The sequence below is a fragment of the Anomaloglossus baeobatrachus genome, chromosome 10 (genome assembly GCF_048569485.1).
Source record: "Anomaloglossus baeobatrachus isolate aAnoBae1 chromosome 10, aAnoBae1.hap1, whole genome shotgun sequence".
Classification (NCBI taxonomy): Eukaryota; Metazoa; Chordata; class Amphibia; order Anura; family Aromobatidae; genus Anomaloglossus; species Anomaloglossus baeobatrachus.
The window spans coordinates 26542274-26568379 of record NC_134362.1 but is presented as its reverse complement, the minus strand read 5'-3'; the positions used below and the strand labels follow the sequence as shown (position 1 = coordinate 26568379).

General features: G+C 45.6%; 1 protein-coding gene across 3 annotated transcripts in view; it reads left to right on the top strand.

Annotated features, from left to right (window-relative positions):
• OSBPL5 (oxysterol binding protein like 5) overlaps nucleotides 1-22651 on the top strand; it is a 199631-nt gene extending 176980 nt beyond the window's left edge. For all 3 annotated transcript variants that reach the window (XM_075326809.1, XM_075326810.1, XM_075326808.1), the window contains 7 exons: nucleotides 1644-1733; nucleotides 4387-4523; nucleotides 9415-9600; nucleotides 11998-12115; nucleotides 12813-12930; nucleotides 17018-17120; nucleotides 21186-22651. In XM_075326809.1, coding sequence (XP_075182924.1) covers nucleotides 1644-1733; nucleotides 4387-4523; nucleotides 9415-9600; nucleotides 11998-12115; nucleotides 12813-12930; nucleotides 17018-17120; nucleotides 21186-21324 — 891 coding nt within the window. In that variant the 3' untranslated portion in view covers nucleotides 21325-22651. The remainder of the gene's footprint in view (nucleotides 1-1643; nucleotides 1734-4386; nucleotides 4524-9414; nucleotides 9601-11997; nucleotides 12116-12812; nucleotides 12931-17017; nucleotides 17121-21185) is intronic.
• Nucleotides 22652-26106: the final 3455 nt, after the last annotated feature.

The window sequence follows — 26106 nt, the reverse complement described above, 5'->3', positions numbered from 1 at the left end:
GGTGACTTAACAGCGACGTCGTTGTCGCTTAGTGTGAACCCAGCTTTAAGGTACCGTCACACATAACGAGATCGCTAGCGAGATCGCAGCTGAGTCACGGCTTCTGTGACGCAGTAATGATCCCGTTAGCGATCTCGTTATGTGTGACACCTACCAGCGATCAGGCCCCTGCTGTGAAATCGCTAGTCGTTGCAGCATGGTCCAGGCCATTTTCTTCAAAGGCGATGTCCTGCTGGGCAGGACACATCGCTGTGTGTGACACTGTGTGACAGGGCCACAGTGACTGCTGAGATCGTTATACAGGTCGCTACAGCGACCTGTATCGTTACTGCATCGCTGGTAAGATCTGACTGTGTGACATCTCACCAGCGACCTCCCTGCTTACCAGCGATCCCTATCAGGTTGCATCGTTTTCGGGATCGCTGGTAAGTCGTTGTGTGTGACTGGGCCTTAAGGCCACACAAGCATTTAGCATAAGATTCGAGACTCTCAGATGTGTAATGTAATGACCCCCGACTCCCGCTTTGCTGTGTGAGGCGAGTGATATGCCACTGTGCTGCGATCCAGCGATCTGATCATAGCTGCGGAGAAGAGGGTGGGACTAATCTCCCCATTTCCTCTATTATCAGCTGATGCGATTATCACACTGCACTCTGGTGTCATGTGAGTGCAGTGCGATGTTTCTCTCGCACCCATAGATTTGTATGAAAAGAAGCTGAAGTCCAGCATCATGGAGAAATGGGATAATTAAAACTTGAATTTATTTGTTGCAAGTAGCAAATGAATAAGACTCTCTGGTCGAAACGTGTAAGATAACCCACACGCCTCCACTTGAGTCTCTGTGTTCCCCGCACAGTCTGTAAGATTTTATTTTGCTACTTGCAACAAATAAATTCAATTTTTAATTATCCCATTTCTCCGTGATGCTGGACTTCTGCTTCTTTTGATTCTATTCACCGCCCCCGGCCCAGGGCGTCTCCGTGCATCGGTGCAGGATCCTGGAGTGAAGAGGGGTGAGCTAACAATCTTCCATTGTTTTTCCATAGATTTGTATGGGTGCGAGTGAAAACGGATTGGATTCCACCTGCGGCAGGCTGAGATTGTTTTCTAGGTCCGATTAGGACTGAGAAAATAATCGCAGATTTTTAAATGTAAAATGAAATGTACAACAACTTCCAATATCCTTTTTTTTTTTATAAATTATTCATAGTTTTCAATATCTCTGCCTGCTGTCATACAATAGGAATCATTCCTAATTACTTGTTAGGGATGGAGTAAAGACAAAATCCCTTTCGGCGCTTCCGGAGGATAAATGGAATATCAGTGCAAGTTTAATATTCCATTTATCCTCCGGAAGCGCCGAAAGGGATTTTGTCTTTACTCCATTACCCACGTGGGAGCACCTGTTCAGGACTCTCATTGATTTTCCTGGGGATTTGTGCTGCATACTGGAGGAATACTTTCCCATCTTGGCTCATTCTCCCCGTCCCATTCATATGCATCAATAAAAGCGGTACAGGTGCTTCATTAATATGGCGGCTGGCTAATCATTGACCGTATTTAAATAGATAAATCAGTGTCCATACACAGTCCATGGCTGGTGATAATAATTCTATATATGACACACTGTTCTACTCTTTCAGCCATTCTTCGGGGGCAGTGATACATTAAACCAGATCTGTGGGAAGATAAAAACCGGCAGCGAAGTTCTGGCAAACCTGGACGGACATTGGGTGAGAATCCTGTGTAAAGTATTTCACAATTCCAGTGTATGGTTCTGAATTCTTATTTATAGTGTAACTTTAAACCAAAACAGGAAATTCAGATTTAATTCCGTTATTGTGAAGGCTGGTGGATGTGGATCCACAGCGCCACTGGCCGGGCTTACCCTGGAGGGATGTAACTAGGTGACTACCGGATGATTACTAGGGATTCTGGTGGGGAGGATAGGCTTGGACCGCAGGTAGTCACCAGATGCTACTCCAGGGCAGTCCTCGTACCTGTAGCAGCTGACCTATGGGTCAAGATACAGGTACAAGGCAAAACTAGAGACATTGTCAGACGGTCCGACATCAGAGCATGCAGCACATGTTCAGTATTTGTAGCCGAAATCAGTAGCAGAGAGGTCAGGATAATTAGTTATACAAGCTGGGTCAATAACAAGTAAAGCGGGCTTTACACGCTGCGACATCGCTAGCGTCAGTGGCGCGTCACGGGGTGATCGCTGCCGTAGCGAACAATATCGCTACAGCAGTGTCACACACAATTACCTGTTCACCAACGTCGCTGTAGCCGCCGAACAATCTCTCCTTTAAGGGGGTGGTTCGTGCGGCGTCACTAAGCGGCCGCCCATTAGAAGCAGAGGGGCGGAGATGAGCGGCCGGAACATCCCGCCCACCTCCTTCCTTCCTCATTGCCGGCCGCCGCAGGTACCATGTTGTTCCTCGTTCCTGCGGTGTCACACATAGTGATGTGTGACACCGCAGGAACGACAAACAACCTGCGTTCCAAACGAGGAACAATTTTTTAAAAATGAACGACGTGTACACGACGAACGATTTGACACCTTTTTGCAATCGTTACTGATCGCAAAAAGTTGTCACACACAACGACATCGCTAATGAGGCCGGATGTGCGTCACCAACAACGTGACCCCGACGATATCTCGTTAGCAATATCGTTGTGTGTAAATGGGCCTTAAGTCTAAATAGAAACACACCAGATAGCGCAAAAGAATCTGACTGACTAAAACCTAAGATAAGGCAAAATGTGAAGGCATGAGCGGCTTATTATACCCACTGCTGAATGGATTGGCTGGAGAACCAGGACATGGGTGGATAAGTTCCTGCAGAGTCTGGCTGCGCCTTCCTATAGCCGGGTGTGGACTTTGCAGCAACAACAGAATGCAGCATTGCAGGAAGTGTTGTAGAAGGCAGTTCAGCGGAAGGACAAACACTGGGAGGAGCTGAGAAGTAGCGGTAATTAGAGTGGCGCATACAAGCCATGACAGTCACCGGCGTGACGGTTATGAAACTGTACCCCATATATTTAGGGTTGTGTTAAACTGCACAGTGGTGTCCGATCTACACCACACTGCAGCCTTAACAAACAACACAGAGAGTGACGCAATGATCAGGTCATACTTTTCTCATACAGGGAATAGGTGGGTTTTATCACAAAACCTTTCTGTCCAGCACTGGGGTATCAAATACTACAAAAGAAAAAGGAGATCTCTGTCTTTATGAAGTCAAATGGAAGGGTAGGTTAGGCTAGGTCCACATTTCCGTTAAACTGTATCAGTCACAATCCGCGGCTATGGTAAACAACGGGATCCGTTTAGCGGATTCCGATGTGTTCCATAGACTTGTATTAGTGGCGGATTGTGACTGATGACCTTGCGTAGCATCCGCTGCGCTGCAGTCAGTCATTTTTTGACTGACCGCCGGGCGGGAGCAACACAGAATGTAACGTTTTTCTGGCCGTCAAAATTAACGCGCCGCGCAGGAATCCGTCGCCATCTGTCAAGCTTGTAATGGATGTCTATGGTGCTGGATTCCGTCATGCTCTACTGATCATGCCCAGCATGTTTGGCACACCCATTGGGCTGTCCCAAACACAAACTGATCATGACTGATCCGTCAAAAAACGGACGCACAGCGGATGTAACGGACGCGACGGATCAGTTTTTTCACAGGATTCCTGTGAACGGAATCCTGTGAAAAACACATCCGTTGCGTCAGTTGACATCTAAAAAACAACGGATCCGTTGCTGACGGACCTGACGGATTTAAAACAATGGAAATGTGAACCTAGCCTTAGAGAACTGGAGACTTTAGGGCAGTGTTTCTCAACTCCAGTCCTCAAGACCCACCAACAGATCATGTTTTCAGGTTTTCCTCAATGTTAGACAGGGAATAATTCCATCACCTGTGCAACATTAAGGAAATCCTGAAAACCTGATTGAGGAAAACCTGAAGACATGATCTGTTGGTGGGTCTTGAGGACTGGAGTTGAGAAACACTGCTTTAGGGAGTATTTGTGTAAGGATAACTCATATAGTGTATGGAAAGAATATACTTCCACTTTTAAAATAGCAGAAAAGTTATCCATAAAACACTGATGTATTGCGTCAGGCAGCAATCCCCCTATAAACAGTGTTTCCTTATAAATAAGCTTCATTCGTAAATGATATCAGACAGTGATCTGAGGAAATGATAGCAATCATTGCATATTGACTGATCAGCACAATGACCACGGGGGTAAAAGATTTGATCAACCATTTTTATGAATATCTGCCCCATTCTAAAAATAATTAAAGGGGTAAATAGAACTTGAGGGGTGACATGTAGTGAAGTAGAGGAAAACATATCTGTGCTCTTATTACAGGATCGGGAGGTTTATCTCAACGATGTACACAATGGCCACAGGGACATATTCTGGAATCCGACCGCCGAGATCCGAAGGCAACGGCTCAAACGTCACATTGTGCTGTTCGAAGAGCAGACGGAAATGGAGTCAGAGAGGTGACGACAACCGGCAGCCACGCACATCGCCAGGGCTGTATTTTGCCTTCGTGCTGCCCTAGGCACTTTAAGTGGTCGCGCCCCTTAGTGACACCGTAACACTGAGTTTTCGCACACAACATCTGTTTAAGGCAGATCTACTCTGTAAAACACTTGAAAAAGTATCAATGAGAAACGAAGGGCACTAACCCCCCAATGGGGATCACCACAGGCACATCAAAACATAGCATGAGTATAAAATATTCCCACCACACCGTGCCCACTTATGTACTGTGACTGTCACACTGCCCTCCCTTATAAATTATACCCACCACACCTTCCTCAATTATGAAATATGATCTGCACATTGACCTCACATCATGCTGCCCCCTCCTCACAATGTCCCATGCATGCTGCCCCCTCCTCACAATGTCCCATGCATGCTGCCCCCTCCTCACAATGTCCCATGCATGCTGCCCCCTCCTCACAATGTCCCATGCATGCTGCCCCCTCCTCACAATGTCCCATGCATGCTGCCCCTTCCTCACAGTGTCCCATGCATGCTGCCCCCTCCTCACAGTGTCCCATGCATGCTGCCCCCTCCTCACAGTGTCCCATGCATGCTGCCCCCTCCTCACAATGTCCCATGCATTCTGCCCCCTCCTCACAATGTCCCATGCATTCTGCCCCCTCCTCCCAATGTCTCATGCATGCTGCCCCTCCTCACAGTGTCCCATGCATGCTGCCCCCTCCTCACAGTGTCTCATGCATGCTGCCCCCTCCTCACAGTGTCTCATGCATGCTGCCCCCTCCTCACAGTGTCCTATGCATGCTGCCCCCTCCTCACAGTGTCCCATGCATGCTGCCCCCTCCTCACAATGTCCCATGCATTCTGCCCCCTCCTCCCAATGTCCCATGCATGCTGCCCCCTCCTCCCAATGTCCCATGCATGCTGCTCCCTCCTCACAATGCCTCATACATGCTGCCCCCTCCTCACAGTGTCCCATGCATGCTGCTCCCTCCTCACAATGTCCTATGCATGCTGTCCCCTCCTCACAATGTCCCATGCATGCTGCTCCCTCCTCACAATGTCCCATGCATGCTGCTCCCTCCTCACAATGTCCCATGCATGCTTCCCCCTCCTCACAATGTCCCATGCATGCTTCCCCGTCCTCACAATGTCCCATGCATGCTGCCCCCTCCTCACAATGTCCCATGCATGCTGCCCCCTCCTCACAATGTCCCATGCATGCTGCCCCCTCCTCACAATGTCCCATGCATGCTGCCCCCTCCTCACAATGTCCCATGCATGCTGCCCCCTCCTCACAATGTCCCATGCATGCTTCCCCCTCCTCACAATGTCCCATGCATGCTTCCTCCTCCTCACAGTGTCCCATGCATGCTGCTCCCTCCTCGCAATGTCCCATGCATGCTGCCCCCTCCTCACAATGTCCCATGCATGCTGCCCCCTCCTCAGTGTCCCATGCATGCTGCTCCCTCCTCACAATGTCCCATGCATGCTGTCCCCCCTCACAATGTCCCATGCATGCTGCCCCTCCTCACAATGTCCCATGCATGCTGCTCCCTCCTCACAGTTTCCCATGCATGCTGTTCCCTCCTCACAATGTCCCATGCATGCTGCCCCTCTCCATGAGCTCCTAATGCTGCCTTCCTCTTTTCCATAATGACACCTCCATGCTGCCCCATTCATCATACTAAGACCACCACACTAACGCTTATGCTGAGACACCCCTCCCACACACAGACACACACACTACCCCACTATTGATATTGACTCCCCTACATTGCTCCACTCCATACTGAGCCCACACATGCTGCCCCTTCTTTATAATGAGCTCCCAATGCTGCCCCCCTCTCATTCTGAGTCCTTACACTCCCCCCCCCCATCGATTTTATTATTGCACTATCCCTCAACCCTTGTCCTCTGTCTCTAGGATTGGCCCCTCTCTCCCATTCCCCCAGCAGCAGCCGCTCTCCCCCGCCTTCACCAGCAGCCTCTCCCCCAGCATCAGCCTCTCTCTCCCCAGCCCCCCCAGCATCAACCTCTCTCCCCCCAGCATCAGCCTCTCTCCTCCCAGCCTCCCCCAGCATCAGCCTCCCTCAGCATCAGCCTCCCTCAGCATCAGCCTCTTTCCTCCCAGCCTCCCCCAGCATCAGCCTCTCTCCTCCCAGCCTCTCCCAGCATCAGCCTCTCTCCTCCCAGCCTCCCCCAGCATCAGCCTCCCTCAGCATCAGCCTCCCTCCTCCCAGCCTCCCTCAGCATCAGCCTCCCTCCTCCCAGCATCAGCCTCTCTCCTCCCAGCCTCCCCTCCTCCCAGCCTCCCCCAGCATCAGCCTCCCCCAGCATCAGCCTCCCTCCCCCCAGCCTCACCCAGCATCAGCCTCCCCCCTCCCAGCCTCCCCCAGTATCAGCCTCCCTCCTCCCAGCCTCCCCCAGCACCAGCCTCCCTCCTCCCAGCCTCCCCCAGCATCAGCCTCCCTCAGCATCAGCCTCTCTCCTCCCAGCCTCCCCCAGCGTCAGCCTCCCCCCTCCCAGCCTTCCGCAACATCAGCCTCCCCCAGCATCAGACTCTCCTCCCAGCCTCCCCCAGTATCAGCTTCTCTTCCCCCAAGTCTCCCCCAGTATCAGCCTCTCTCCTCCCACCCCATACGCAGATCTCCAGTCTGCATTAGAGACACCCCCACGCTCCTTATGAATCTTCAGCTCTGCGAGCACTTACCTGCTCCAGGGCCCGCCGTCATCTTCCTGGCTCACGTGAGTATCCTCTTCTGACACCGGCTTCCATCGCGGCGTCCTCTGCGGCGTCCTGCTGTGAGCTCTGCATGTGAAATCCACACAGCATTGGACGCAACACAGAGGAAGGAGCTGATTGGCGCGCCTGTGACCCCGGAAGTGCAGGCGCCGGCAGTTCCGGGGTCAATCAGCTCTCTGTGCCCGGCTGCCGCAGTTTGTCTGCATTCGCGTCTTAATTGACGCGGATACAAATAAATAAAGGTGCGCCTCTCCCCCCTCCGAAAATACAGCGGATTTAATGAATGTGTAAAAAAAAAAAAAAAAAAAAAAAAATTTTTTTTTTTTTTTTACTGCTAGAAGGTGCCGCCCCCCTGCATCCTGCCGCCCTAGGCACGGGACCACGGGTGCCTAATGGTAAATACGGCCCTGCACATCGCTATATACTGTATCAGAGGTCCACAGATGTTGTGATACTGCAACTCCCAGTATGGCAGGGGATGATAGAAAGTGTAGTTTTGCAATAAATGTGCAGCATGTCAAAGATCAGGACGGTATATAATAGATGCAATGTTTAGTAATACATCACTGTGCACGGGAGGGGGGGGGCGAAAACAAGGGCCAAATCGTCCTGCAAATCAAATCCGACCCTTTCTAAACTTCACCCCAAATTTCTGAAACATTTCACCCTAAGGCTACTTTCACACTTGCGTTGAACGGCATCCGTTGCATTGCGTTGTGTGACGGATGCGTTGCATATAATGGCACAACGGATGCAACGCATCGTACAAAATAACGCAATCCGTTATAGTTTTTTTTCTTGACATTACACATCTGGGCATGCGCAGTTGAGTAAAGACAGAATCCGCCACCATAGGCGTCCATTATAAAAACAAAGACGGCGACGGAATCCTGCAGGTTGCATTTTTTTGACACTCCGCCAAGCGCAGAAAAACGCTACATGCAGCGTTCCATCCGCCAGGCGGATGCAACGCAGCGTCAGCTGACGGATGCAACGCAAGGCCATCCGTTGCTATCCGTAGCTAATAGAAGTCTATGAGGAATAGAACGGTTTCCTGCAATGGTTACCTTAATTCCTCAAGGCGGCGGATAGCAACGGATGACGCACAACGCAAGTGTGAAAGCAGCCTTAGATGGGTATACAGTGAGGAACATCTTTTACCTAATGGAAACTGGTTAAAAGGGAACCGGTCACCAGATTTGGTGACTATAAGTTGCGGCCACCACCGCAGATTTGGTGACTATAAGTTGTGGCCACCATCAGGCGCGCTTTGATCTGCCCTGAGCAGGGCAGATCAAAGTATTGTAGAGCGCATGAGCGGGACCTCAAAGCCATCTAGTGTAGATGACGTAGGACGTATCGTACATCCAGACTTCAGGAGGAGGACAAAGATGGCCGAAAGAAGGAGGCATCGGTACTGGAGAACGGAGATACTTATCTGACAGTCTGCACCGCACCGCCCTGTAGGTGAGTATTATAAAGTGATTTTTACGTTCTACACAGTGGCCTCGGCTCTTATATACAGCATGTTAGAATGCTGTATATAAGAGCCCACTGGTGGTGGCCGCAGCTTATAGTCGCCAAATCTGGTAACAGGTTCCCTTTAAATAAAAGTGTTGTGTAATACTCACTCTCTCCTGTGGGGGCACTGCTGGGAAATTATACAATCCCCGCCAGATCCAACATGGATTTTAGACTACTGGGGACCCCACAGTTTAATGTTGGGGACCCCTACTGTCAAACAGGAAAAACCCCAGCGAATCACCCCTATAAGAACTTCTCAGTGAGGTACATGTGTTATCCGGGTTGGGATGTGTCATTTTGAAAATGTGCGTCACCTCCCACAGATCACCTATAGCTTTCTATGCTTTGCTTTTAAAAAACTGTTAACTGATCGCGTTCCCACGCGTTTCATGACTGTCGGTGCGCAGTGACTCTTGCGTTACTCATTAACAGTGAAGGCTTCTCCTATGTCTGTATATAGTAACTCCAATTAAACTTGTATAATAAATCACAAACATCATGGTTACCATGGCGACCTCAATGCCAGAAATAATATACAATTAACCGAGCAATAGAAAATAATGTGTGGTTTTATCAGTACAAGTTAAAACTTTGAATGTGTTTCTGTTACACAGACTCTGGCAACACGTGACCAGCGCCATCAATGATGGAAACCAGCGACAGGCCACCGATGAAAAGTATATCATAGAGGACGCTCAGCGAAAAGCGGCAAGGGAGAGGAAGGAGAGCGACGAAGAGTGGAGTCCGCAGCTCTTTGTGTATGACGAGATCCTGACAGAATGGCGCTACAAGTATGAAGAGTGAGTCGCCTCTTCGAGAAGAACTCCGACACATTACTGACAAAAAACTCTTTAGTTCCATCTGTTTACTGCGCTTTTGTTTAGCATGTTACCTTTATCATTCAGTGTTGTCATAGGGTCACCTTGACATCCCATCAATGTCCACGTCCTAATTAATAATATTAAGCTATGGAGATAGATGTGGAGCACATTATCCTCTGACTTAGGGGTACTTTGCACGTTGCGACATCGCTAGCATCGGCCTGCAATGCCGAGCGCGATAGTCCCCGCCCCTGTCGCACATGTGATATCTTGTGATAGCTGCCGTAGCGAACATTATCGCTACGGCAGCTTCACAAGCACTTACCTGCCCTGCGACGTCGCTCTGGCCGGCGACCCACCTCTTTCCTAAACATCCCGCCCACCTCCTTCCTTCCGCATAGCCGGTGGAGGCAGGTAAGGAGATGTTCCTCACTCCTGCGGCTTCATACACAGCGATATCTGCTGCCGCAGGAACGAGGAACAACATCGTATCTCCTATTGGTGCGACATTATAAAAATGACCGACACTACACAGATCACCGATTTTCAACGCTTTTGCGATCATTTATCGGCGCATCTAGGCTTTACACGTTGTGACATCATTACCGGCGCCAGATGTGCGTCACTTTCGATTTGACCCCGGCGATATCGCAGTAGCGATGTCGCAGAGTGCAAAGTACCCCTTACTGATCACTTGGGTTCAGACCACTAGGTCTGTCCATGATGCATAAAACAAGACTCTGTAAAGTCTTGTCAGAATGGGGTCTTACCCCCCCCATGCATGCTACCCTCCTATCCATTCATTGTCTATGAAACCACCGGAAATAGCCGAGCGCTGCCCTCCGCTTTCTCTGGCAGTCCCATAGGTCGAGCATATGTGTGACGCCCTGGACTATCAGGTCGTCACAGGGTATTGTGCAATCTGCCCTTCTGTGCAATATCCACCTCCTCCTTGGTTATGGGTCCCCAACTACATGGTGTTGCCTACATCAGCCAACACCCACCAGACACACCAGTGGACAGTCTGAGTGGAATAGGGTCGCCCACTTGGGGGGTTGGTTAAGGGGAGGTCAGGAGTGTCAGTCAGTTTGGAGTTTAGAGTTGAAGGGTGAAGTGTAGGAGGTGAAGGAGAGAGGAGGTCAGGAGTCGAGCTCCTTGGAAGCAACTAGGTGGCAGACTGTGGTCTGGGCCTAGTAGGAGCTGGACCCCCGGTCACAGGGGATCGTGACAAGGGGCACGGAACTGTCAAAGAGGACAGCCGGCAGCCTTGTACCATCACCGGGCTGGGACCAGGTCACGACGGGGTATGTGGACCCTAGGTCAGGGAGTAGCTTTAGGCAACCTGACAATTTACCTGACGAGAACAGAGCCTTCAAGATCCGCTCTCCACCCGCTCATATGCACTTCAGCTCCGTTCAGAGACAGTTTTGTATAGCCCTTTATTCAGGATCGCTGCGGCTTCCAACCGTCGGACCTCCATTGATCAGTGAGTTATGTCCCATCATATAGATAGAGAAAAACTTTCATTTGTGGGAATACCCATGAAAATGACTAACTTAGGCGGGCTTTGCACATTACGACATCGCAAGCCGATGCTGCAATGTCGAGTGCGATAGTCCCCGCCCCCGTCGCAGGTACGATATCTTGTGATAGCTGGCGTAGCGAACATTATCGCTACGCCAGCTTCACATGCACTCACCTGCCCTGCGACCGTCGCTCTGGCCGGCGACCCGCCTCCTTCCTAAGGGGGAGGGTCGTGCGGCGTCATAGCGATGTCACACGGCAGGCGGCCAATAGCGGTGGAGGGGCGGAGATGAGCAGGATGTAAACATCCCGCCTACCTCCTTCCTTCTCATTGCAGCCGGGAGGAAGGTAGGAGATGTTCCTTGCTCCTGCGGCTTTACACGCAGCGATGTGTGCTACTGCAGGAACGAGGAACTACATCGTACCTGTCTCTAGAAATTATAGAAATGTCGGAGAATACACCGATGATACGATAACGACGCTTTTGCGCTGGTTAATCGTATCATCTAGGATTTACACACTACGACATCGCAATTGACGCCGGATGTGCGTCACTTTCGATTTGACCCCACCGACATCGCACCTGCGATGTCGGAAGTGTGCAAAGCCGCCCTTAGAACGTTGAGACAATTAACTCAGTGGGAAAGTCTGGATGCTGGTGGCACTGTGCGCTAATCACCACCCCATGCCCAAATTAGATAAAAAAGTCCATGGACAATACGAGAATGTGAAATCATTTCATGGCCATAATTAGGAATAAATTGCAGTGTATCATCTCTGTGCTGATCCTCCCCCCTCAGAGGACATTTGTGCAGCAACTGACTAATGCACTAAATGTCATGAATTCTGCAGCAACCGCCCCTGGCATCCTCTGACTGACATTGCGCAATACGAGAAGGATGGCATTCTGCAAACCGTGAAGAGGAACCTGACCAGTATGCTGGCCCCACGGGCGGACCACCAGCACAAGGTAGACACCTCTGATTTACCTAAGGTTGTATTCACACGCAGCTGATTTGTTTCCAGAAATTAATGAGAATCATTTCCATTCTTTGGATTTCGATGTATAGCTCATGGATTTGTGCATGCATCGGTCAGAAGGGCAACAAATCTTGCAAAATATCGTATTGATCTTAACGCCTTCTCAGTATAGGACGTAACCGTATACCAAATGTCAGGTGTGGGAGTATAGAGCAGACTCTGGAGCTCTACACAAGACAAATAACAGATCTAGATTCTAGAACGTGCAAGACAGCTCACATTAAAAGTGATATCAGATACTCAAAATCCAAATTATGCCTGTTGGAGCTCCCAGGTAGGCGAGAGCTCCCTCTACTGGTGATTTTGTGATATAAACAGATACTTAATCATGTGATTTTCTGAAAAAGCCCCATGTGACCAGTAGAGGGAGACTGACGCTGGCTTAAATTGTCTGTAAAAGTAATTTCTAAGTTGTGAGCGTTCTGACTTAGTTCTTCTATAACGTAATATATTACATGAAGAACGATGACCCCCTGCTTTATGTGAAATCATAAACACCAGCGCTCATTTTAGGAGTTGGACCTTTAGGGATCGTATTTTTTTCCTTGATCCAATATTTCTGAAGTCCAATGACTTACACTGTGATATCATGAGTTCAGAGACTGATTTCTTATTTATCTTAATAGAGAGGAATCCATGAAGGAAGACATCGGAAAGCCAGCGAGCAGCCGTCCATCAGCAGCCAGACCACGGAGAGCAGCTGCTCCACCCCTGAGCCCAGACATGAATCTTCAGATGATGATGGTTCGTTATGACCCTCCTATCTGACACATACAGAATGGCTATAAATGTTTGACATGATTATCAATGGTTATAAATGTAGCACCCCTGAAGCCATCAGGGAGCCACAAGGTACTGCATCCCCACCAGGATGCAGGGCCTACCTCCAGGGACCCAGAAGACCAGTGCCGGTAACAACAAAAACATTCCCGTTAATCCTTGTTTTTCCCCTAATTCCTTATAGACTCCTACCAGGCTAGGGTTGGACCAATGGATGGCCACTTAGAGGTGGAGCCGATCCAGTCCACTAGACGACGAGGTGGGAGGGGCAGACTGTGGAGAGTCAGACAGAATCCGCAGGTGTCGGTGACAGAGAGAGGAAGTGAGCGGACGCACTGACAAGAGTGAGACAGTGACCTGAGGGCCCAGGCGTTTGGTTGCCGGTGGAGTACTGTGAACCACAGCACCGATAGGGTACAGAATCCTAGGTCAGGCAAACGCTCCAGGCAGACCCAATAAAATCTGCACAGTGAGGGGACCATCAAGGACCTCACTGACCTTGAAGTTCGGGACACAGTAGCAACGGGAGAACCGGGGACAGGACCAGAGACTCCAACCCCACAGGGTTCAGGGTACTGTCATACGGACTGCCATTAAAGACGACCAAGAGAGGACTCCCAGTTGCTCCAAGCCACCAACCAAAGAGAGGTGCAGGGGAAAGAAGCCACTAGGTCACTAAACCAGCACTGGGACTAAGGGGACCTGGGGTTAAGACCAGCCTGCCTCGGGTGACCAGTTTACATCTTGCTGTGAGTAAAGGAACCAGTTACACTGAAATCCTTGTGTTGTCTGCCTTCTTTCAACACCCACCTGCATCACCTATCCTCTGGGGCCTGACCCTGCTTGCGGAGGGCCTAACATCAAGTCTGCCATTAACACCATCCCCAGTAGTGAGAACTGTGCAGCGGCGGCTCCATCTCCATAGCCGCAAACCGCAAGTGGCGTCACGTGATAAACTTTCCTTTAATTCCCCTGTAAATATTCCCCTTTTAAAAAGTGCCCAGGGCACAGAATCAGGCAACAACCCCCAAGTTACATTTCCCAGTTATACACTGCCCGGGGCCGAGTACCCCATAACCCTGGGCGACACATAAATGTTTGCAATATCTTTCAAAAATGAGTTTCCAAAAAACAATGGATATGTTCTAAAATTCTGATCAGTGGAGTCTGCTAGGAACCCACAGATCCTCAAGAAGAGTTGGCAGGATCCCTCTCCCAGAAGAGAAGTGACTGTTTATGATGAAAATGACAGTCTACGATGAAAAAAAAACCTTAAAGGGAACCAACCATCAGGATTTTCATATATAAAGTAAAGCCAGTGCTATACTGGCAATAGGATGCTGAATCTAAATATACCTCTTGTTGAGAGATTGGATGTTTTATTTCAGAAATATGTGCAGGTAAAGTTCCAACAATGCACTGCGATTTGATTGACAGGTGCAACAGGAAGTGAATATGTGGGTAGGGTCTTGCTATCTATTCCCACCCCTGTCTGCCTGCCTGGTTTTCCTTCTCCTGTCACCGCCATAGACACTTTCGCAGGCAATCCTGTAGGTTCGAGACAGTGTAGACTTATTAGACCAGACAGTCTCGAAATGTAACAAATTTATCTCCATGGCTTAAATTACATGATACATTTGGTGCATCTTTAGACCAGTGTTTCTCAAACGCCAGTTCTCACGGCCTCCAACAGATCATGTTTTCAGAATTTCCTTATTATTGCACAGGTGATTCATTTATTATCAAGGCATCAGCAGTTGCCGCAGGGTCTCTCACCTGTGCAAGGAGGGAGATCCTGAAAACACAAAGTGTTGGGTCATCTAATATTTGGCTTACTTGGTACCAGAATGTATTGGTTCTACTGAAAATTGCAGATAATGAGGCATTTTGTAATTACTTATAACGGTGAAGCGGGCTTTACACGCTACGATATATCTAACGAGATGTTGGCGGGGTCACGTCGGTAGTGACGCACATCCGGCATCATTAGTGATACCGTAGCGTGTGACAGCTATGAACGAGCAGAAATACTCACCTTCTCGTTCATCGTTGACACGCCGCTCATTTTCTAAAAATCGAACGTCCGGTTGTTCAATGTTCCCGAGGCAGCACACATCGCTCCGTGTGACACCCCGGGAACGATGAACACAGCTAACCTGCATCCCGCTGGCAATGTGGAAGGAAGGAGGTGGGTGGGATGTTTACGTCCCGCTCATCTCCGCCCCTCCGCTTCTATTGGCCGGCTGCTGTGTGACATCGCTGTGACGCTGAACATCCCTCCCCCTTCAGGAAGTGGATGTTCGCCGCCCACAGCAAGGTCGTTTGGAAGGCAAGTACGTGTGACGGGGGGGTTACAACATTGTGCGAAACAGGCAACAAATTGCCCGTGCCGCACAAACGATGGGGGTGGGTGCGATCGCATGATTAATTGTAACGTGTAGAGCAGGCTTAACATAGCTCATCTCAAACCAATCTTGCCGGCAAGCCTTAAAAGAGTTGTCCACTACCTTACATTGATGGCCCATCCTTAAGCAGGTTTTACACGCTGCGACAGCGTTAGCCGATGCTAGCGATGCTGAGCGCGATAGCACCCGCCCCCGTCCTACGGCCGATATGTGTTGATCGCTGCCGTAGCGAACATTATCGCTACGGCAGCGTCACACGCACTTACCTGCCCTGAGACGTCGCTGTGACCGGTTCGTTCAGCGTAACAGCGACGTCACAGCAGCGTCACTGAACCGCCGCCCAATAGAAAAGGAGGGGAGGAAATGAGCGGCCGGAACCTCCCGGCCACCTCCTTCCTTTTTCCTTTTCCGGTGGAGGCAGGTAAGGAGATGTTTTGTCGTTTCAGCGGCGTCACACACAGTGATGTGTGATGCTGCTGGAGCGACAAACAACATTGTACCGTCGCTGCAGCGATATTATGGAAATGAGAGACGCGACAACGAGCTACGATATCGCACGTATTTGCGCTCGTTGATCGTCGCTCATTTGCGTCACGCGCTGCGATGTCGCTACCGGCGCCGGCTGTGTGTCACTACCAACGTGACCCCGACGATATATCGGTAGCGATGTCGCAGCGTGTAAAGCCCGCTTTAGGATAGGTCATCAATGTCTAATCTGCCAGGGTTCAACACACTGCCGATCAGCTGTTCTTGGTCCCGGTGCCGGCAGCAGACGGCCAGAGATGCCCAGTTCCGGAGCAGCCCTGTCAACTGATAGCGACCGTAGCCATGCAAATCAATAGGAAGTGGATGTACAGTACCTGGCCACAGTTGCTATTAGTTGAAGGCGCGGCTCTGGAGCATTTCTGTTCGCCTGCTACTGCCTCTGGGGTCGAGAACAGCCGATCAGAGGGGGTGCTGGGTGTCAGACGCCGGCCGATCAGACGTTGATGATCTATCTTAAGGGTAGGTCATCAATGTTAAAGTAGTGGACAACCCCTTTAATGTTAAACAAATTACATATATACAGCACAGGGATGGCATATACTCCTAAATATACCAAACTTTTGAACCGGGAATGCTGACAAATATGTGACTAAGGCAACTACACAGTTAGACAAAGGAAGGACATAATAAACAAAATACATAAATTGTGGCGTCTTATAGAAGCAATAAAACGATTGCATGGTCAAAGCCCATAAGAAAACTAAAAACAAAAAGCTATAAAAAAACCCATTTTATTCCCATGTAAAATGTCTAACATTGCTAGGAATGAAATAAACTCCGTTCAGTCCCACCATGTCAGTTATAATCACACACAGCTCTGTATTGAGATCAGGAGAGCGGCCGTCACACATCACATTGATAACGTCCCTTCTATAAAAAATAAGCTCTGGAGGCAGAGGTTGTCCATGCAACACCCCATAGCCTGGAAGAGCTCATTTACATAAGGTGATAGATGATTTATCCACAACAAGGCATCTGATATGACACATATAAAGATATTACTATTTTCAGCATTCTTTAACCTATATGCCCATATTACCAATTAGATAAGTCACATGTGACAGATTCCCTTTAATGTTTTACACCTTTGTGCTTAACAGGTTTTCAGGGACCATGTTCTCAGTGTGGGAAAGAGAAGCATGAACTTAAAGAAATCCAGGCTGCCGTGTTATGTCTGCAGAAAACACAGCAAGATATAAATAGGTGAGTTATGAGATTGCACCTTCTCACTATCGCTTCTGGATGAGTTATATTTATCAGTTGTCAGCAGGCATCAGGGAAAAGAAGAAACAACTGCACTAAGGAGTTTATAGTGTAGGAAAGATAGTATTAAGATTGTTCAATAAATCTATCAATCACATTTTACTAGTATATTAACACTCCTTACTTCTAAGAATATAACTAATATAATACTGCCTCCAATGTACAAGAATATAACCACTATAATACTGCCCCTATGTACAAGACTATAACTACTATTATACTGCCTCCAATGTACAAGAATATAACTACTATAATACTGCCCCTATGTACAAGGATATAACTACTATAATACTGCCCCCTATGTACAAGACTATAACAACTATAATACTCCTCCTATGTACAAGAATATAACTACTATTATACTGCCTCCAATGTACAAGAATATAACAACTATAATACTGCTCTTATGTACAAGAATATAACTACTATAATACTGCCCTCTATGTACAAGAATATAACTACTATAATACTGCCACTATGTACAAGAATATAACTACTATAATACTGCCCCCTATGTACAAGAATATAACTACTATAATACTGCCCCCTATGTACAAGAATATAACTACTATAATACTGCCTCTATGTACAAGAATATAACTACTATAATACTGCCCCTATGTACAAGAATATAACTACTCTAATACTGCCCCTATGTACAAGAATATAACTACTATAATACTGCCCCTATGTACAAGAATATAACTACTCTAATACTGTCCCTATGTACAAGAATATAACTACTATAATACTGCCACTATGTACAAGAATATAACTACTATAATACTGCCCCCTATGTACAAGAATATAACTACTATAATACTGCCCCCTATGTACAAGAATATAACTACTATAATACTGCCTCTATGTACAAGAATATAACTACTATAATACTGCCTCTATGTACAAGAATATAACAACTATAATACTGCCACTATGTACAAGAATATAACAACTATAATACTGCCTCTATGTACAAGAATATAACTACTATAATACTGCTCCTATGTACAAGAATATAACTACTATAATACTGCCCCTATGTACAAGAATATAACTACTATAATACTGCCCCCTATGTACAAGAATATAACTACTATAATACTGCCCCTATGTACAAGAATATAACTACTATAATACTGCTCCCTATGTACAAGAATATAACAACTATAATACTGCCACTATGTACAAGAATATAACAACTATAATACTGCCCCTATGTACAATAATATAACTACTATAATACTGCCCCTATGTACAAGAATATAACTACTATAATACTGCTCCTATGTACAAGAATATAACTACTATAATACTGCCTCTATGTGCAAGAATATAACTACTATAATACTGACCCCTATGTACAAGAATATAACTACTATAATAATGCCCCTATGTACAAGAATATAACTACTATAATACTGCCCCTATGTACAAGAATATAACTACTATAATACTGCCCCTATGTACAAGAATATAACTACTATAATACTGCCCCTATGTACAAGCATATAGCTACTATAATACTGCCCGTATGTACAAGAATATAACTACTATAATACTGCCCCTATGGACAAGAATATAACTACTATAATACTGCCTCTATGTACAAGAATATAACTACTATAATACTGCTCCTATGTACAAGAATATAACTACTATAATACTGCCTCTATGTACAAGAATATAACTACTATAATACTGCCCCCTATGTACAAGAATATAACTACTATAATACTGCCCCTATGTACAAGAATATAATTACTATAATACTGCTCCTATGTACAAGAATATAACTACTATAATACTGCCTCTATGTACAAGAATATAACTACTATAATACTGACCCCTATGTACAAGAATATAACTACTATAATACTGCCCCTATGTACAAGAATATAGCTACTATAATACTGCCCCCTATGTACAAGAATATAACTACTATAATACTGCCCCCTATGTACAAGAATATAGCTACTATAATACTGCTCCCTATGTACAAGAATATAACTACTATAATACTGCCCCTATGTACAAGAATATAACTACTATAATACTGACCCCTATGTACAAGAATATAACTACTATAATACTGCCCCTATGTACAAGAATATAGCTACTATAATACTGCCCCCTATGTACAAGAATATAACTACTATAATACTGCCCCCTATGTACAAGAATATAACTACTATAATACTGCCCCTATGTACAAGAATATAACTACTATAATACTGCCCCCTATGTACAAGAATATAACTACTATAATACTGCTCCTATGTACAAGAACATAACTACTATAATACTGCCACCTATGTACAAGAATATAACTACTATAATACTGCCCCCTATGTACAAGAATATAACTACTATAATAATGCCCCTATGTACAAGAATATAACTACTATAATACTGCCCCCTATGTACAAGAATACAACTACTATAATACTGCCCCTATGTACAAGAATATAGCTACTATAATACTGCCCCCTATGTACAAGAATATAACTACTATAATAATGCCCCTATGTACAAGAATATACGGTAACTACTATAATACTGCCCCCTATGTACAAGAATATAACTACTATAATACTGCCCCCTATGTACAAGAATATAACTACTATAATACTGCCCCCTATGTACAAGAATATAGCTACTATAATACTGCCCCCTATGTACAAGAATATAACTACTATAATACTGCCCCCTATGTACAAGAATATAGCTACTATAATACTGCCCCCTATGTACAAGAATATAACTACTATAATACTGCTCCTATGTACAAGAATATAACTACTATAATACTGCCCCTATGTACAAGAATATAACTACTATAATACTGCCCCTATATACAAGAATATAACTACTATAATACTGCCCCTATATACAAGAATATAACTACTATAATACTGCCCCTATGTACAAGAATATAACTACTATAATACTGCCCCTATATACAAGAATATAACTACTATAATACTGCTCCTATATACAAGAATATAACTACTATAATACTGCCCCTATGTACAAGAATATAACTACTATAATACTGCCTCCTATGTACAAGAATATAACTACTATAATACTGCTCCTATATACAAGAATATAACTACTATAATACTGATCCTATATACAAAAATATAACTACTATAATACTGCCCCTATGTACAAGAATATAACTACTATAATACTGCTCCTATATACAAGAATATAACTACTATAATACTGCCCCTATGTACAAGAATATAACTACTATAATACTGCTCCTATATACAAGAATATAACTACTATAATACTGATCCTATATACAAGAATATAACTACTATAATACTGCCCCTATGTACAAGAATATAACTACTATAATACTGCTCCTATATACAAGAATATAACTACTATAATACTGCGCCTATGTACAAGAATATAACTACTATAATACTGCTCCTATATACAAGAATATAACTACTATAATACTGCCCCTATATACAAGAATATAACTACTATAATACTGCCCCTATGTACAAGAATATAACTACTATAATACTGCCCCTATGTACAAGAATATAACTACTATAATACTGCCCCTATGTACAAGAATATAACTACTATAATACTGCCCCTATGTACAAGAATATAACTACTATAATACTGCCCCTATGTACAAGAATATAACTACTATAATACTGCCCCTATGTACAAGAATATAACTACTATAATACTGCTCCTATATACAAGAATATAACTACTATAATACTGCCCCTATGTACAAGAATATAACTACTATAATGCTGCTCCTATATACAAGAATATAACTACTATAATACTGCCCCTATGTACAAGAATATAACTACTATAATACTGCCCCTATGTACAAGAATATAACTACTATAATACTGCTCCTATATACAAGAATATAACTACTATAATACTGCCCCTATGTACAAGAATATAACTACTATAATACTGCTCTGTATAATATTTCCCTCGTTTCTTTCCTTACAGGAACCTCAGTTCTCTGACATCTCACCGCTCGTTTTCTGCATGCTCGCCGTCCAAGGCCTCGCTGCTGAACTCCCGTCACTGGCTCCTTCTCTGCCTTTTCCTTGCCTGTCAGCTCTTCATCAACTTTGTCTTTAAATAAAATCTAAAAAACAAAAATAATGGACAGCACAGACACAACTTATTGCACCTCCAACAACATTGATAACTCCCTTGGCTGGACATTAAGGGAGTGGAGCCTGGGAATGGTTGCTTCCATTAGTCATTATCCTAATGTGTGACTTAACCACCTGTCGAGTGACGAAAAGGTTAGGACACAGGGTTAACAAGCAAAGCATGAGCTACAGAATAAAGTACGGCTGTGATTCACGGGAAGCGATAGAATTATGCAGATTTCATACCTTGTTTTGTCCGCTCTCCTGTTTGCGGTGCTGAGTATTTGCCTGGCTGCAGATCATTTTCCTTAAAGGGCATTTCCACCTTAAATAAATAAAACCAAACCAACAAGGTAAATATAAAGCAGTCGTCTTTTCCTGTCAATTTTATAATTTTAAAATGTTTCATAATTTCTTACAACTTGACAGCAAAGAACGACTGATAAGTGAGCGTAGCTTTCTTCTTTACACCCTTACTGTTTGGACCTCCTTGGCCGGATTGATGGAGCATCTTTCAAGTCACCGAGATATTTTTGCCTATTTACACCAAGGCTCCTCATTAGGGATGATCGAATACTTCGATTATTCGGCATCACGCTATTCGACTATTCGATGCGCAATGTAAGTCTATGGGAAGCCCGAATAGTTCCGAATAGTTGTTATTCAGGTTTCCAATAGTCGAATAGCGGCGAGGTATTCCGCAAATATTCGCGAAGTCGAATAATCGAAGTATTCGATCATCCCTACTCCTCATTCCATGATCGGAGGAGGCAGAATCAGGACAGGGTATATAGAAATTTGCACTTTATTGCTGCTAAAGGGGTAACTTTTTGATAAAGTGTATGAGCTCCTTTAAGGTGGAAATTCTTTCTATTACCGTCCATCAGAATCCAGCATTGCCCCGATGCTCTGGTTCCTACATCTTGGGATTTCAATTAAGGAAATAGCACAAATGTCCACAGGTTTAATGAGGCACAAACTGTTCACCTCCGTCACCGTGAGACCTCAGTGATGTATCGTTCTTTTGTATTTTTGAGGGGTTTTTTTTTCTTATGGAGCCTTTATTGTCTATGGAAAGGGACTACACGTACCAGCACTCCTGTCCCTCCACAGCCTGCCACCAATCTCCAATTCTACAGCATGCCTAGCACTTTAATCTGCATCCAGAAATCAAGAAATATTTCATCACAGACTGTTTTTTGTTTTACCCGTTATGTTTTATCACTTATGTACGTCTTGTAAGAGCACTGGCTACTAGTTATCATTGCTCTATATGATATTTTAAACATTTTAATAAAATCACATGTCCGCCTATATATTGATTTAATCTACATATAAAAGGTTTAGTCACTTTGTAAATTGCATTATTTACTTTGTGCTGATCCTGAGTTACAACCTGTATTATACTCCAGAGCTGCACTCACTATACTACTGGTGGAGCCACTGTCTACATACACTACTTATCCTACATTACATCCTGTCCTATACTCCAGAGCTGCACTCACTATTCTACTGGTGGAGCCACTGTCTACATACATTACTTATCCTATATTACATCCTGTCCTATACTCCAGAGCTGCACTCACTATTCTGCTGGTGGAGCCAATGTCTACATACACTACTTATCCTACATTACATCCTGTCCTATATTCCAGAGCTGCACTCACTATACTACTGGTGGAGCCACTGTCTACATACACTACTTATCCTACATTACATCCTGTCCTATACTCCAGAGCTGCACTCACTATTCTGCTGGTGGAGCCAATGTCTACATACATTACTTATCCTATATTACATCCTGTATTAGGCCCACTGCCCACGCTGAGGATTTTGACGCAGATTTTTAGAAATCTGCAACAAAATCTGCATGTCCATTGTGAAGCCAGTAAAGTCTATGAGAATTCAGAAGTGCTGTGCCCACGTTGAATATTTTTTCCTTGCAAATTTGGTGCAGATTTATTTTTTTCTGCACCAAATTCACAAGGGAAAAATACTCAACATGGGCACAGCACTTCTGAATTCTCATAGACTTTACTGGCTTCACAATGGACATGCAGATTTTGCTGCACATTTCTGAAAATACGTGCCAAAACTACACAGCGTGGGCACTGGGACTTATACTCCAGAGCTGCACTCACTATTCTGCTGGTGGAGTCACTGTCTACATACATTACTTATCCTGTACTGATTCGGAGTTACCTCCAGTATTATAATACATAGCTGCACTCCCTATTCTGCTGGTGCAGTCACTGCGTACATACATTACATTACTTATACTGTACGGATCCTGAGTTACATGATGTCCTATACTCCAGAGCTGCACTCCCTTTTCTGGTGGTGCAGTTACATTACTTATCTTGTACTAATCCTGAGTTACATGATGTCCTATACTCCAGAGCTGCACTCACTATTCTGCTGGTGCAGTCACTGTGTACATACATTGCAGTACTTATCCTGTACTGATCCTGAGTTACATTATACTCCAGAGCTGCACTCATTATTCTGCTGGTGCAGTCACTGTGTACATACATTAATTATCCTGTCCTTATCCACAGTTACATCCTGCATTATACTACATAGCTGCACTCACTATTCTGCCAGTTATTACTGGAAACCACAAATTTCTCAACAGACATCCCCGAGAGCCAAGCTGAGCTCCAACAATTCAGGGAACAGTTATTCCCCACATCAGATGGCTTTATAATACCTGCTGTAAAAGATGAAAATTCCCAAAATGCAGAACAATGTCTGTGCTGCGATTAACTCAGCTCTGAGGCTATAGAATTGTGAATGCAGCTCTGGAGGATGCAATTTAAATTGATTACAATATGAGCAATGTATTTATAAAGTCACTCAACAATTCTCTAAATTAATTCTATATGCAAAAGAACTACTTAATTAACATAATGTAATAAAGCATAATATATATTTATTTGGTGGGGGGCGTATTCCACGTATTTTCTTTGTCATCACAAATACTCAGATTCATCTATTTTCAGATTGTCTTGTTTCTTTATACATCACACGGAACAAAAATGTACAAAATAAAAATAACTATATATATATATATATATTACTTGCAATGTTGCATTGTGTTTTTGTACAACAGAAATAAAGAAAGACTAGTTCTGCAGAGGAACAGCAGGGGGCGGTCACAGGAGGGCACATCTTTAACACCTCTGAGGACAGCGCGTCCCACTCCATGTCCCTGAGTGGCTTAGCAAGCAATATATCTGCCTCATAGGGGAGCATTCATCAGAACGTAGGTACACAAAATGTGAAGCAGCTGCTTACATCAACCAGTGACAGATTATGTAGTGCCCCTGAACCCATCAGGGAACTTCAAGGTACTGCATCCTGTCCAAGATGCAGGGCCTACCCCCAGTGATCTGGCAGACCAGTGACGGTAACATCAAAACACATAAACATCCCCAGTTTCCCTCTCCCAATCATTGGTGACTGACTAGTCCGGGACCCAACGGATGGCCACCCAGAGGTGGAGCCAGTCCAGTCCACTAGGGGACAACCAGGTGGGAGGGAACGACACACAGAGACAGTAGAACGTCCGGTAGTGACAGTTGAAGGGGACAGACGTGTCTCCAGACGGGGTCGTGTAGCAGTGACCTAGCTGGTGAAGGAGAGTGGTTGTCAGGAAGGGTACAGCCAGGTACCCCCAGAACCAGAGCACCAACGGGGCACAGGGCCCTAGGTCAGGCGAACGCTTCAGGCTACCTGACAAATACCTGCACAGTGAGGGGACCATCCAGGACCTCACTGACCCAAGAATCCAGGGGCACCACATTAAAGAGAGAAACAGGGACCGGAACAGACCACCGGCCCTGCAGGGTTCAGACTGCCCGCCGTTACGGACCAGAGACTGACGACAAAACAAAAGGGGACCCGCAGACGCTCCAAGCCACGAGGTTCCAACCACCAGTGGGACAAAAGGGACCAGGGTGTGAAACCAGCCATCCTCCGAGAACCAGCATTCCCATCGCTGTGAGTAAACAATAGTTGCACTGCATCTCCATCGTGTGGTCTCCCTTCTTTCTGAGCCGGATCCCACCATTCACTCCCTGGGGCCCAGCCCCACTTGTGGAGGGCCTACCATCCAGGCTGCCATCAACATCAGCCCCAGTGGCAAGAGACTGTGCAGCGGTGGTTCCACCACCATTACCAAATCCCGCAAGTGGTGTCACGACAAACTCTTTAATCTCCCCTGTACATAACCCCTTTAAAAAGCGACCCCCAGGGTCACGGACCTGGGCATCGGCCATTACACAACCGTGACACAGCATCCCCGAACATATACAGCCCAGGACCGAGTACCCCATAGCCCTGGGGCGACACAATTACCGCTAACATTTTTAAAGGCGCTACCTAGAAAAGAAAAGCTACAATTTCTGCAACTCATCCACTTTTTCACTGGATTGAGCCTCACCACAGCAATATATGCAACAGAAATCCAATAGTTTTACTACATTTTCACCAAGGAGAACAGTGTCTTAAAAGGGGGGTCCAGGACTTTTACGTAGATGATGACCTATGTTTAGGAGAGGCCATCAATATCTGATGATCAGCTGTTCCTGATTCCTGCGGAAGTACTCAGCTGCGGAGCTGAACAGCAATTTCAAGCACATAGTGGCCGCAGCCGGGTACTGCATATCTACCCCCTATTGATCCCGAGGCCACTATGCTGGTGACAGAGCTGTGCTGTGCAGCTCCTCAACGATGCACTTACGCCCACCACCAGCTGAGTGGTAAGG